This window comes from Mobula birostris, chromosome 1 (assembly GCF_030028105.1).
Source record: "Mobula birostris isolate sMobBir1 chromosome 1, sMobBir1.hap1, whole genome shotgun sequence".
Lineage (NCBI taxonomy): Eukaryota > Metazoa > Chordata > Chondrichthyes > Myliobatiformes > Myliobatidae > Mobula > Mobula birostris.
The window spans coordinates 48170582-48185248 of record NC_092370.1 but is presented as its reverse complement, the minus strand read 5'-3'; the positions used below and the strand labels follow the sequence as shown (position 1 = coordinate 48185248).

General features: G+C 42.6%; 1 protein-coding gene across 1 annotated transcript in view; it reads right to left on the bottom strand.

The window, feature by feature from the left end:
* The window catches only part of atp6v1h (ATPase H+ transporting V1 subunit H), a 96194-nt gene that overhangs the window by 50475 nt on the left and 31052 nt on the right, over positions 1-14667 (bottom strand). Inside the window, exon 6 of the mRNA XM_072254922.1 lies at positions 7771-7875. Within this exon, the coding sequence (XP_072111023.1) occupies positions 7771-7875 (105 nt within the window). The remainder of the gene's footprint in view (positions 1-7770; positions 7876-14667) is intronic.

Below are 14667 nucleotides of genomic sequence, written 5' to 3'. Positions count from 1 at the left end.
CTGTGCTTCCAAGACAGCTTTTTCCTTAATCATGGTTTTCCCTTAACCATGCTTTATGGAACTTGCAACCATGCTGGTTCCATTCTCCTCACTTCAACTCTAAACCATACTCCTCCCACTCAGACTAGGTACTGTACTCTCTAATCTTCACCACCTACACTACCAGCCTCCACATAGCATCTACATTTCAATGTTGGTTCCCATCTCCCTCCTTCCCATTCAGCATTTCAGAGATCATTCCCACTGCAAGTATCTTGCTCACTCTAACTTCCCTTTCTCAGTGCACAGTAAAAGACCACAAGGCTATAAAACACAGGAACAGAATTAGACTATTCAACCCATCAAGACTGCTCCGTCATTCCATCATGACCCCACTCCCCTGCATCCTCCCTGTAATCTTTGACACCTTTACTGATTAAGATCCTATGAACCTCTGCTTTAAGTAAACCCAATGACTTGGCCTCCACAGCCATCTGTGGCAATGAGTTGCAAAGATTCACCACTCTCTGGCTAAAGAAATTCCTCTTCATCTCTGCTGTAATGGGATATTTGTCTATTCTGAGGTTGTGCCTTCTCGTGCTAGACAATCCTACTTTAGAACACATGCTCTCCACGTCCACTCTATCTAAGCCTTTCAATATTCAATAACTTTCTGAGATCCTCTCATTTTTCTAAACTCCAGCAAGTACATGCTCAGGGCCATCAAACGCTCCTCATACATTAACCCTGTCATTCCCAGGCCATTCTCATTAATCTCCTCTGTACCCTCTCCAATGGCAACACATTCTTTTTGGGGCCCAACTTTGCTCACAATTCTCTGACTAATGCCTCATAAAGCCTCAGAAAGCCATATCAAGACTGGACAGCTCTGATGAGAGATCATCAATCTGTGACACCATTTCTCTTCCTCCCCCCACCCACCCCAAGTTCATTCAGATGTGCAGTTGCAGAGTTTTATAACTCAGATCCACCATTAGCTGCTTTCCCCAGTTTTCATTCAGTTTTATATCTCTGCAATTAGTAGGCCTTCCTTTCTGAGCCAACATTATCACTTCATGGCCAGTCTCTCTCTTCCTATCATGGGCATTTTCTTTTAACACACCACAATTCACCTTCTTTAGCACTTAAACATTTAAACTTTTTCTGCTATAATGAAAGGTCATCTACTTGACATACTAATTCTGTTTTGTTCTCTACAGATGCTGCCAACATTGAGTATTTCTTGCAGCCTTAAAGACATTCAGTGGTTACAGATACAAAGGACTTGGAAGCACATAAACAGAGGGTTATTAAAATGGCAATTGCACTAAATAGCGACAGGATGCCCAACAGCAAGAAAATAGCATAGACTATAAATATTAGGGCAGGCCTGAAGTACTTGGATATGCCGTCATTTTAAATTACCCTTGAACACAACCAAATCCACTCCAGCTCAAGCCATTTCTGGGATTTCCCAGCATAGCAGCTCCAACGAAATCAATAGGAAGAAACAGTTATCCACAAGATGAGGATTTTAAAAAAAAAGCATCCTTACTTTTTGATAGCACTTGAGTGTTTCTAAACATTTGGAATAGCAAAAGCATTCACTTTCATTCTAAACATCAGCTTTGACAGACAACGAGCATGGGGATTGGCTTCACCACCTATTAAAGGCATTCTTGGAGCTACACGCAGAGGGGACTTGCACCTCTTTGGCTGGAAGCCGGCAGAAGACGACTGCCCAGGCTCTATGCTGGACCTCAGATCATGGTTTAGAAACAAACAATGAGCAAGCTCAAGCAACCTGCTAATTAGTAGGATATTCAGCCAAACTTCTCTAAGACGGCAAGTTTCTTAAGGAAAGATAGGAAAGACATCACACAAGATCAGCATTCAGAGACAGAACTGTATATGCTAATAGAATTAATGTAAGCATATTGATAAGAGACTGAATAAAAAGAGTAAGCAGTGTTATTTTCGAAAAGCAAGAGGATAAGACAGCCAAAAATTAAAGTACAAAGAAATATATCATTTAGCTACTCAAGCTGTTCATTACTTAACCTTTGCTGATAAACTTATTCCAAAATACTTCTTGCTCTTTGTTTACACAACACACACCAAAGTTGCTGGTGAACGCAGCAGGCCAGGCAGCATCTCTAGGAAGAGGTACAGTTTACGTTTCAGGCCGAGACCCTTCGTCAGGACTAACTGAAGGAAGAGTTATTAAGAGATTTGAAAGTGGGAGGGGGAGGGGGAGATCCAAAATGATAGGAGAAGACAGGAGGGGGAGGGATGGAGCCAAGAGCTGGACAGGTGATTGGCAAAGGGGATATGAGAGGATCATGGGACAGGAGGTCCGGAGAGAAAGACGGGGGGAGGGGGGGCGCAGAGGATGGGCAAGGGGTATAGTCAGAGGGACAGAGGGAGAAAAAGGAGAGTGAGAGAAAGAATGTGTGTATAAAAATAGATAACGGATGGGGTACGAGGGGACGGTGGGGCATTAGCGGAAGTTAGAGAAGTCAGTGTTCATGCCATCAGGTTGGAGGCTACCCAGACGGAATATAAGGTGTTGTTCCTCCAACCTGAGTGTGGCTTCATAGTAGAGGAGGCCGTGGATAGACATGTCAGAATGGGAATGGGAATGGGATGTGGAATTAAAATGTGTGGCCACTGGGAGATCCTGCTTTCTCTGGTGGACAGAGCGTAGGTGTTCAGCAAAGCGGTCTCTCAGTCTGCGTCAGGTCTCACCAATATATAGAAGGCCACATCAGGAGCACCGGACACAGTATATCACCCCAGCTGACTCACAGGTGAAGTGTCGCCTCACCTGGAAGGACTGTCTGGGGCTCTGAATGGTGGTGAGGGAGGAAGTGTAAGGGCATGTGTAGCACTTGTTCTGCTTACAAGGATAAGTGCCAGGAGGGAGATCAGTGGGGAGGGATGGGGGGACGGACGAATGGACAAGGGAGTCGCGTAGGGAGTGATCCCTGCAGAAAGTGGGGGGGGGGGGGGGAGAGGGAAAGATGTGCTTAGTGGTGGGATCCCATTGGAGGTGGCGGAAGTTACGGAGAATAATATGTTGGACCTGGAGGCTGGTGGGGTGGTAGGTGAGGGCCAGGGGAACCCTATTCCTAGTGGGGTGGCGGGAGGATGGAGTGAGAGCAGATGTGTGTGAAATGGGGGAGATGCGTTTGAGAGCAGAGTTGATGGTGGAGGAAGGGAAGCCCCTTTCTTTAAAAAAGGAGGACATCTCCCTCGTCCTGGAATGAAAAGCCTCATCCTGAGAGCAGATGCGGCGGAGACGGAGGAATTGCGAGAAGGGGATGGCATTTTTGGTGCGAAGAGGAATAGTCCAGATAGCTGTGAGAGTCAGTAGGCTTATAGTAGACATCAGTGGATAAGCTGTCTCCAGGGATAGAGACAGAAAGATCTAGAAAGGGGAGGGAGGCGTCAGAAATGGACCAGGTAAACTTGAGGGCAGGGTGAAAGTTGGAGGCAAAGTTAATAAAGTCAACGAGCTCAGCATGCGTGCAGGAAGCAGCGCCAATGCAGTTGCCGATGTAGCGAAGGAAAAGTGGGGGACAGAGACCAGAATAGGCACAGAACACAGATTGTTCCACAAAGCCAACAAGAAGGCAGGCATAGCTAGGGCCCATACGAGTGCCCATAGCCACACCTTTAGTTTGGAGGAAGTGGGAGGAGCCAAAGGAGAAATTATTAAGAGTAAGGACTAATTCCGCTAGACGGAGCAGAGTGGTGGTAGAGGGGAACTGGTCTGGGTAGCCTCCAACCTGATGGCATGAACATTGACTTCTCTAACTTCCGCTAATGTCCCACCTCCCCCTCGTACCCCATCCGTTATTTATTTTTATACACACATTCTTTCTCTCAGTCTCCTTTTTCTCCCTCTGTCCCTCTGACTACACCCCTTGCCCATCCTCTGGGTCCCCCCCCCCCGCCACCGTCTTTCTCCCCAGACCTCCTGTCCCATGATACTCTCATATTCCCTTTGCCAATCACCTGTCCAGCTCTTGGCTCCATCCCTCCCCCTCCTGTTTTCTCCTATCATTTTGGATCTCTCCTCCCCCTCCCACTTTCAAATCTCTTACTAACTCTTCCTTCAGTTAGTCCTGACGAACGGTCTCGGCCTGAAACGTCAACTGTAGAGATGCTGCCTGGCCTGCTGCGTTCACCAGCAACTTTGATGTGTGTTGCTTGAATTTCGAGCATCTGCAGAATTCCTGTTGTTTGTCTTTGTTTACACTTTAGGTTAACAAAATATTCTCAAATTTGAAAACTGAACCATCATCAACTGTTGCCTGCTGGATAGTTCCAAATTTCCATTGCATTTTACAAGAATTAGCTCCCAACTTCACTCCTGAAGGTCATAGCTTGAATTTTAGCCGATGATGATTGGAAATAAACTTGACTCTTAACCACCTTACAGGTGGCCTTTAGTACCTGATCACTGAATAAAGTAAGTCTTTAATCCTTCGTTCATAGGAATAGAGCTTTAGAGTTTTCATAATCCCCCAATGCAATTAATCTATGGTATCATTCTGGTTAATTATTGCAGAGAACTTCCACAAATAGTGCATTTTTCTTAAGCTACAGTGAACTAAACTACCCTTAGCACTAAACGATATGATTAACCAAGGGTTATAAAGCTGTAGTATCATTTCTGTCCCTTCGATTCTACAAGATCTACAGTGCCTTGAATAAGTATTCAGCTCCCACAACTATTTTCACATTTAATGTCTCATTTTCTAAGTTTAAAATAAATTGAAGTAGGATTTTTTGAGCTAATCTACAAAACATTGTGCATCATGTCAAATCAAAAGAAAATTTCCAAAACCTGTCAACAATTTATGAAAAATTATAAACCACGGTTGAGGCTGAAAAAGTATTCATCCCCTTCATAATAACACTAACTTTGCTCAGATGCAATATACAGTATTAACCTTACCAACTCACCCAAATTGGAGGATCACCTGTTTTAATTAATTCAAAGGAATAAATGCCTCCTCTCTCTGTAAGGTCCAATAGTATGAGTTTCAACAGACCAAACCAAAGTGAAGACAAAGGAGCATTCAACACAAGTCAGGGAAATGATAATAGAGTAGCACAAATCTGGGGAAGGGTACAATACTGTCTCAATGATGCTGAATATATCTCAGAGCTCAGTACAGTCCATTGTGAAAATGTGGGAAAAAAATGAAACCACAGCCACACTGCCTAGGTCAAGCTGCCCCACCAAACTGAGTCACTGGAGAAGAATGGAACTTGTAAGAGAGGCTACTGTGATGCCAACAGTTATCGTGAGTGAGCTGCAGAGCTGCAGAAGTCAACAGCTGCAACTGGAGATGAAATTCATGGCTCCAGAATCTCCAAAGCCTTGCACAAAGAGTACTTATGGAAGAATGGCAAGGAAGAAGCCCTGCAAAAAAAACCAGCTTATCTTTGCTTGTCAAGACTTTGCAAAGTATCACTTAAATGATACTGTAAAAATGAGAAGAAGGTCTTGTGGTTGGATGAGACTAAAGTGAAACTTTTTGGCCTCAACACTAAGCAATATATGTGGCATAAATTTAATACTGCGCATCAGCCAGGTAACACCATCCCTACCGTAAAGTATGGTGGAGATAGCATGAGGCTATGGGAATGTTTTTCAGCGGCAGGGTCTAGAAATCTGGTCAGGTTCGATGGGAAGTGTTGCTAAATAGAGATCCTGGATAAAAACCTGCTAGCCTCTGCCAGGAAGCTTAAACTGGGGAGGAAGTTCATCTTTCAGTAGAACAAGGCCTGAAAGCACACTGCCAGAGCAACCATGCTGTGACAATAAAGAAAACCAGTTGCCCAGAGTCCTGACCTTAACCTGAACAAATATGTCTGGCAAGACCTGAAGATTGCTGTCTACCCCCGCTCACCAGCTAATCTGGCACATCTTGAGCAACTTTGCAAGGGGGAATGGGCAAATGTTGCTCCATCACATTGTGCAAAGCTAACAGAGACATCCAAAAAGACTACTGGCTGTAATAGCTGTGAGAGGTGGTTCAACTAAGTACTGAGCAAAGGGGATGAACAAATTTGAATTGGTGACATTTCAGTTTTTCATTCTTTACAATTTTTCCTGTTTTTCAGGCTCTATTCTGAAAAAAGAGCATGTGATTCACAAATAAAAATTCCCCATTAAGTTGATCAAAATCTTGGGCGTAACACTCATTTATGTGGGAAAAATAGGGTTGGAGGCTGAATACTTTTACAAGGCACATCTGCTCATCCCATATTACTTTTATTGTCTTTTCTATTAGAATGATGGTCACCCAAAATTGTTTGGACTTTTACTGCTGCAGTCTTTCATGACCATGTATTCTGTTTCATCCTTTTAAGACTGAAGTGGATGTCTTTATCAAAATACATTCACCACAAAAATTCAATCTCTGTGAGAAGCCATTCAATTAAGATATATAACTTAGATAATGGGATAGAAACTATGAATAGTAAAAAGTTAAGGCCTCAAATTGTTGCAGATAAAACTGGAATCTACGAATTAAACTACCTGTTTATCATATCATTGTCTCCTCGGGACAGTTAATTTCCCAACCAGTTTAATGACTTGCCTCCAGCTTTTGCTGATAGTACTTCATTAAATGCTTTCTACAGACTCATATAAAGGGAATCCATAAACATTTTTTCCCCACATTAACTACCATTTCAAAGAAAAATGCAAAGCATGACTTAACCTTTGCTTATCTAAGGTCTTTCTCTCATTTTATAAATTTTAATACTTCAGTAGATTAAACCACAATTTTCAAAATATCCTATTACATTATTTGTAATCAATTTTTAATCTATAAATTGGTATTTATTTAACCTGCCAGTTTAACCTGCAAGGGATGCCAGTTTTCCAGATTCAAATTCTAACAAGTCCTAGCTAAAATGTATTCGTTTTCACAAGGGTTACATCTTGCAGGATGCAAGTCATCCGGGTCAGTGGACTAATCAGCTTTCAGTCCCATTCATTTCCCAAATACCAGTTCTCATTAATATTCAGTATTAATGGAATGTTTGTAATATTATCTACAATAAATATAAATGCAGAGTATTTAACTCCTGATTTTCTTTCTGCCCATATCAATTTTCCCAGCCTCATTCTCTGAGGAATTGATTACTTAACTTATTGTTCTTTCTTTATATCCCTCATTGCTTCCCTATACTTGCTTTCTCAAGATTTATTTTTGCCTTCTTTTTTATTCTAAATTTATCCCAATCTATAGGTCTATCTATAAACGCTGCTGCATTTTTCTGGTTTATCTTGCCACTTTATACCCTTATTTTTCCTCTCCCTCTCACATATCTCTTCTTTATTGGGATATAATTTTGCTGAGTTTCTTGAATTACCTTCTTAAACAACTACCATTCCTTGCCTAGTGTTTTTCCTACTCATCTATTGGCCCACTCCACTCTAGCCAACACCATCCTGAGTCCTTTGTAACATCCTTTACATGAGTCAAAATAAGTTTAAAACTTCAAGTATAAAATGAAGATTTTGAAAGGGTCAAGCATACTGACTGTATACCATCAATAGCAGTTGACTTATGCTATTCCATTCACCAACTGCATCGGTAATATCTTGCAAAAATGGAAACAGTATTGTCATTCAGCCCACTAAGATATCCTTCAGTGTAAATGTACTCATGAGACTATCTACTGCTAGCATCAAAGACATTAAAATGCTAAAATGAAGCTTAATTGTTCAACTTAAGTTGTGCAAGTTTAAAGGAAAGTTACCTGGGAACTCAACTGAGTTTTAATCCAGTTGAAATAATAGTTCAGATCACTTCCTTCCATCAATTCACGGCCCCAAGCAGCCAACTTTGCTATGATTCTTGCTGCCTGTGGACACAAAATGCAAAACTTCTCTAACTACATTTGGAATCTCTGAAAATCTATACCAACTTAGCAACTGAAAACACATTTTAAAAACAATCAACAAGACCTCAAAATGGCAGTGTCAAAATTTGCACTGGCAACAGATAAGCTAACTTGTCTATTTACTCTTAATGACATTATTTTTATGTAGACAGGCTAATACAACTAATATCATAATTATATTGATAATTTCCTATAACTATAGCAGAGCAAAAGGCTACTAATGAAAGAAGAAATTTAAAAGCACAAAGTCATTTCCAGAAGTTGATCCGAAACGATGAATACAATGTAAACTAGCTTTTCTGCAAACTCTTTCTACTAAACTTGAAACTAAATGTGTTTTATGCAGGTATTTTAAGACTGACAATTTGTTGCAGGTGTTGAAAAATGGGTTAACGCCACTTCTCGACACCAAAAAAATGGCTGTTGAATACCTTCTTTAAAACAAGCAAAAGAATCTGCTTCCGACGTACACTTAATGAAATACCAATATTACTTTAAGTAATGCCCTACTTAACAAGGAGCTACATCTTGCTATCAAACATAAAATCCTAGGAATGATGAGAGGAATTACATGTGAGCTGACCAAAGAAAAAGAAAAGGTAAATCAGGAAAATAAATGGAGAGAACTGAAAGGAAGGGAACAGTGAGCTGCAATCAGCACGAGAGATCATTTGTTGGGGATGCAGCGCAAGGTTTAACGAGAGTTTGGGGGTTTTTGAGACTTTTCAGTGCGCTATAATCATAATGCACTCGAAAGGGGCCAATAAAAAGAAGTGAGGTGTAAGTGGAGCAGCCATTGTGGGAGAGGTCTGTATTAGAGAGGTCAGGCTCTGGCTCAACAAGCTTAGGCAAGAATAAGCTTGGGCAAGCACAGGAGGATGTTCTAACTAAATTTCTAATAAGTTTATTTTTTCTGTTAGGACATAGCTAGTATGCCAAGAATAAGTTCAGGGTTAGAGGTACGTTCCTTGTGTGAGATATGGGAACTTCAGTCTCTCTGATATCTACATCAACGTGAAGTGTGCCGTGCTGTTGCTCAGTAGATACCCTTTTAATGAACTGAAGATACAGCTCATATGGGAAAATGAGAAGGTGTTAGATAAGAGCTACAGGGAGGTAGTCACTCCTAAGTTGCAGAAGGCTGGTACCTGGGTGACTATCAGGAGAGGGAAAAGGAACAGGCAGCCAGTTCAAAGTACCCAAGTAGCCATTCTCCTCAATAATTATACTGCTTTGGATTCTGTTGTTTTTTTAGGGGGGGGGGAGGGTGGTAATGTTCTTCCAGGGGAAGCTGCAGCGACCTGATCTCTATCACCGAGAGTGTCTCTGTGGCTCAGAAGAGCAGTAGTGACACGGTGGGCTTCACAGCTCTACAGGTGAGAAGACAGCTGAAACGTCTCAACCCAAGCAAGGCTGCAGGACCGGATGGTGTCAGTACCAGGGTGCTCAAAGCCTGTGCCCCTCAGCTATGTGGAGTACTTCGCCATGTATTCAACTTGAGCCTGAGGCTCCGGAGGGTTCCTGTACTGTGGAAGATGTCCTGCCTCGTCCCTGTGCTGAAGACGCCGCGCCCCAGCAGCCTCAATGACTACAGACCGGTGGCATTGACCTCCCACGTCATGAAGACCCTGGAGAGACTTGTTCTGGAGCTGCTCCGGCCTATGGTCAGGCCACACTTAGATCCCCTCCAGTTCTCTTACCAGCCCCGACTAGGAGTTGAGGATGCCATCGTCTTCCTGCTGAACCGTGTCTACGCCCACCTGGACAAGCCAGCGAGCACTGTGAGGGTCATGTTTTTTGACTTCTCCAGTGCGTTCAACATCATCCGCCCTGCTCTGCTGGGGGAGAAGCTCACAGTGATGCAAGGTGGATGCTTCCCTGGTATCATGGATTCTTGATTACCTGACTGACAGACCACAGTACATGCGCTTGCAACACTATGTCCCCGACAGAGAGATCAGCAGTGATCAGCAGCGATCAGCAGCACTGGGGCTCCACAGGGGACTGTCTTGTCTCCCTTTCTCTTCACCATTTACACCTCGGACTTCAACTACTGCACACAGTCTTGTCATCTTCAGAAGTTTTCGGATGACTCTGCCATAGTTGGATGCGTCAGCAAGGGAGAGGAGGTTGAGTACAGGGCTACGGTAGGAAACTTTGTCACATGGTGTGAGCAGAATTATCTGCAGCTTAATGTGAAAAAGACTAAGGAGCTGATGGTAGACCTGAGGAGAGCTAAGGTACCGGTGACCCCTGTTTCCATCCAGGGGGTCAGTGTGGACATGGTGGAGGATTACAAATACCTGGGGATACGAATTGACAATAAACTGGACATGTCAAAGAACACTGAGGCTGTCTACAAGAAGGGCCAGAGCCGTCTCTATTTCCTGAGGAGACTGAGGTCCTTTAACATCTGCCGGACGATGCTGAGGAGGTTCTACGAGTCTGTGGTGGCCAGTGCGATCATGTTTGCTGTCGTGTGCTGGGGCAGCAGGCTGAGGGTTACAGACACCAACAGAATCAACAAACTCATTCGTAAGGCCAGTGATGTTGTGGGGATGGAACTGGACTCTCTGATGGTGGTGTCTGAAAAGAGGATGCTGTCCAAGTTGCATGCCATCTTGGACAATGTCTCCCATCCACTACATAATGTACTGGTTGGGCACAGGAGTACATTCAGCCAGAGACTCATTCCACCGAGATGCAGCACAGAGCGTCATAGGAAGTCATTCCTGCCTGTGGCCATCAAACTTTACAACTCCTCCCTTGGAGGGTCAGACATCCTGAGCCAATAGGCTGGTCCTGGTCTTATTTCATAATTTACTGGCATAATTTACATATTACTATTTAACTATTTATGGTTCTACTACTATTTATTATTTATGGAGCAACTGTAACGAAAACCAATTTCCCCCGGGATTAATAAAGTATGACTATGACTATGGATTCCATAACTAGAGGGGCAGACCACAGATTCTGTGGACATGAAAGATACACCCAGATGTCACGTTGCCAACATGGAACCAGGGCCAGGATCAGATCCACAGCATTCTAAAAGAGAGAGGATGAACAGCCAGAAGCCATGGCACATATTGGTACCAACAACACAAGTAGGGAAAGGGAAAAAATCCTGAAGAAAGAACATAGGGAATTAGGTAGAAAGCTGAAAAGTATGACCTCCAGGTAGTCATCTCTGGATTGAGCCTGTGGAATGAGCCAGTGAGGGTAAGAACAGAATGATTTGGTAGATGAATACAGGGCTGAGGAATTGGTGCACAGGGCAGGGTTTTAGACTCCTGGATCCCTATAATCTCTTCTAAGAAAGATATGACCTGTACAAAAAGGACAAGTTACACTTGAACCTAAGGGGCACCAATATCCTTGCGGGTATGTTTCCTGGAGCTGTTGGGGAGGGTTTGAACTAATTAGGCAGGGGGATGGGAACCAGAGTGATAGGGTAGAGAATGGGGCAGTTGGTATACAACTAGATGCAGTGTGTTGTGAGACTGTGAGGAAGGACAGGCAGGTGATAGGGCAAAATTGAAATCAGTGGGGTGAGTTAAGGTAGAGCCAAAAATCGAAAAGGGTAATGAATAAGCGACTGATGGCATTATATCTGAATGCACACAGTGTACGGAATAACTTCTATGATCTTGTAGCGCAGTTAGAGATTGGTAGGTATGATGTAGGTATCGCTGAGTCATGGCTGAAAGAAGATCATAACTGAGAGCTTAGCATCCAAGGTTACATATTGTATTAAAAGGATAGGCAGGTAGGCAGAAGTGGGTGGGGAGGCTCCATTGCTTAAGAAAAATTAAATCAAATCCTCAGAAGGAGATGACATAGCATCGAAAAATGTAGAATCCTTATTGGCAGAGTTAAGAAACAGCCAGGGTAAAAAGAGCCTGATGGAAGTTATGTACAGCCCTCCAAACAGTAGCCAGGATGTGGGCTATTAATTGCAACTCAAGATAGAAAAGACATGAAAATGGGCAATGTTGCGATGGTCAAGGGGATTTCAATATGCAGTACATTTGGAAAAATCAGATTGGTGCTGGATCCCAAGAGAGGGAATTTGTAGAATTCCCATGAGATGGCTTTTTCAGAGCAGCTTATGGTTGAGCCCACTAGGGGAAATTACAATTCTGGATTGGGTGTTGTGTAATGACCCAGGGCATGCCCTTTTCTCATGGTTACCATCACGTAGGAGATACAGAAGCCTGAAGGCACACACCCAGCGATTCAGGAACAGCTTCTTCCCCTCTGCCATCTGATTCCTAAATGGGCACTGAAGCTTTGGACACTACCTCACTTTTTTAAACATACATTATTTCTGTTTTTGCACATTTAAAAAAAATCTATTCAATTTACGTAATTGATTTACTTGTTTATTTATTATTAGGTTTTATTTTATTTATAATTTTTTCCTCTCTCTGCTAGATTATGTATTGCATTGAACTGCTGCTGCTAAATTAACAAATTTCACGTCACATACCTGTGATAATAAATCTGATTCTGATTAGGGAGCTTAAGATAAAGGAACTCTTGGGAGACAGTGATCATTGCATGATCGAAATCACCCTACAATTTGAGAGGGAGAAGATAAAGTAAAATGTATCAGTATTACAGTGGAGTCAAGGGAATTACAGAAGCATGAGAGAGGAGGTGGCCAAAGTTGATTGGAAGGGGACGCTATCAGGGATGACAGCAGAACAGCAATGGCTGGAGTTTCTGTGAGCAATTCAGAAGGTGCAGGAGAGATGCATCCCAAAGATGAAGTATTCTAAAGGGAGGATGAGGCAACTGTGGCTGACAAGGGAAGTCGAGGATTGCACAAGAGCAAAGGAGCGGGCATTTAATGTAGCAGAAATTAGTGGGAAGGTAGAAGATTGTGAAGTATTTACGAAACAAAAAAAAAATCAAGAGAGGAAAGATGAAATATTAAGGTAAATTAGCCATTATCATAAAAGAGATTACAAACTGTTTCTTCAGATATATAGTCTAGAGTTAAAAAGAGATGAGAGTGGATATCATGATGCTGCAGGGGTAATAATGGGGTAAAAGAAAAAACAGATGAACTTAAGTATTTTGAATCAGTCTTCATAGTGGGAGACACTAGCAGAATGCCAGAAGTTCGAGAGTGTCAGGAGGAGGAAATGTGCATAGTTGGAGTAGGTGCTTGGGAAGCTGAAAAGTCTGAAGGTGGATAAGTTACCTGGACCAGATGGATTCTACCTCAGGGTTCAGAAAGAGGCAGCTGAAGAGATTGTGAAGATATTAGTAATGATCCTTCACAAATCACTAGATTCCTGAATGGTTCGGAAGGACTGGAAAATGGCAAATTCACTCTACTCTTTAAGAAGGGAAGGAGGCAGAAGAAAGGAAATTATAGGGTGTTAGCCTGACTTCAGTAATTGAAAAGACAGTGGAGTCTATTATTAAAGGATGAAGTTCTGGGGTACTTGGAGGCACAAGACAAAATAGGCCAAGGTCAGCATGATTTCCTTGAGGGGAAATCTTGTCTGACAAATCTGTTGGAATTCTTTGAGGAAATAATGGCAGGATTTACAAAGGAGAGTCAAAGAAGATTGTTTACCTGGGTTTTCAGAATGCTTTTGACAAGGTGCTGTAAATGACACTGCTTAAAAGGATAAGAGCCCATGGTATTACAGTAAAGATACTAGCGTGGATAGAAGACCGGCTGACAGGCAGGAATCAAAGAGTGGGAATAAAGAAGGCCTTGCCTGGTTGGCTGCTGGTGACCAGTGGTATTCCACAAGGGTCTATGCTGGGACCGCTTCTTTTCACGTTATATGTGTAACGCCCTGGTTAAGATTTTGACTGCTATGCTGTAGGTATTTCATTTTCGCAGTAAAAACAGCATGTTCTGCTGGCTGAATATTTTGGTTTTGGCTGAAGATAAGAAGACCTGCTGTTCAACTTAGGAATGTTGTGTCAGCCAATCAGGATGGTGGGATCTGGAGAAAGTTCTAGAGAGAGCGGGCAAAGAGAGTTTTGTGACAGACAGCAGTCTGGTTTGGGGTCTGTTGGTGGGAGCTGCGAAGTGGGATAGAAGTTAAGATGCAGCAGAATGCTGTTGGAAGGACAGTCCCCGTTGCAAGAAATGCAAATGAACGGTTCAAAGGAGGAAAGGCAATACTCCTGAAAGAGAGAGCCAGTTTGCTCGAGATGGTCTTCAAGGGAAGTTTGAAAATGTGGTGGGTGCTTTCACGCAGACTGTGGGTCCAGCGTGTGATTAAGAGATACACCCCTGAATACCCAGTTTTGGAAGAGATGAGTTTCAACGGTTACGTGCACATTGGACTGGTTTAAATGTAATAGGCCCGTTTTTATTTTATTTTTCCTAGTAACTGTTTGATAAAGTTAATTAGTAAATATACTTCTTTATAATTTTATGCGGAGTACGACCTGTTATTTCTTGCCGACCGATAATTATATATGGGCAGCATTTACAAAGCATTCACTCAAATCGAGGTTTCTTTAATAATCGGAACACAATGACATTCCTGTATGGTTGAACCACAAATCATAATGACCCTAGACACCTATTCTTTATGAAATGTCTCCTTATCACTGCAGACTCATGTGGGGGTTAGCAGAGTAGTTAACGAGCCAAGTTTGCATACAAGCCCAGTGAGGGGGTTATATACATCAATGATTTTGATGAATGAATGATAGCCTTGTGGCCAAGTTTGCAGATGATACAAAGATAAGTGGAAGGGCAGGTAGTAC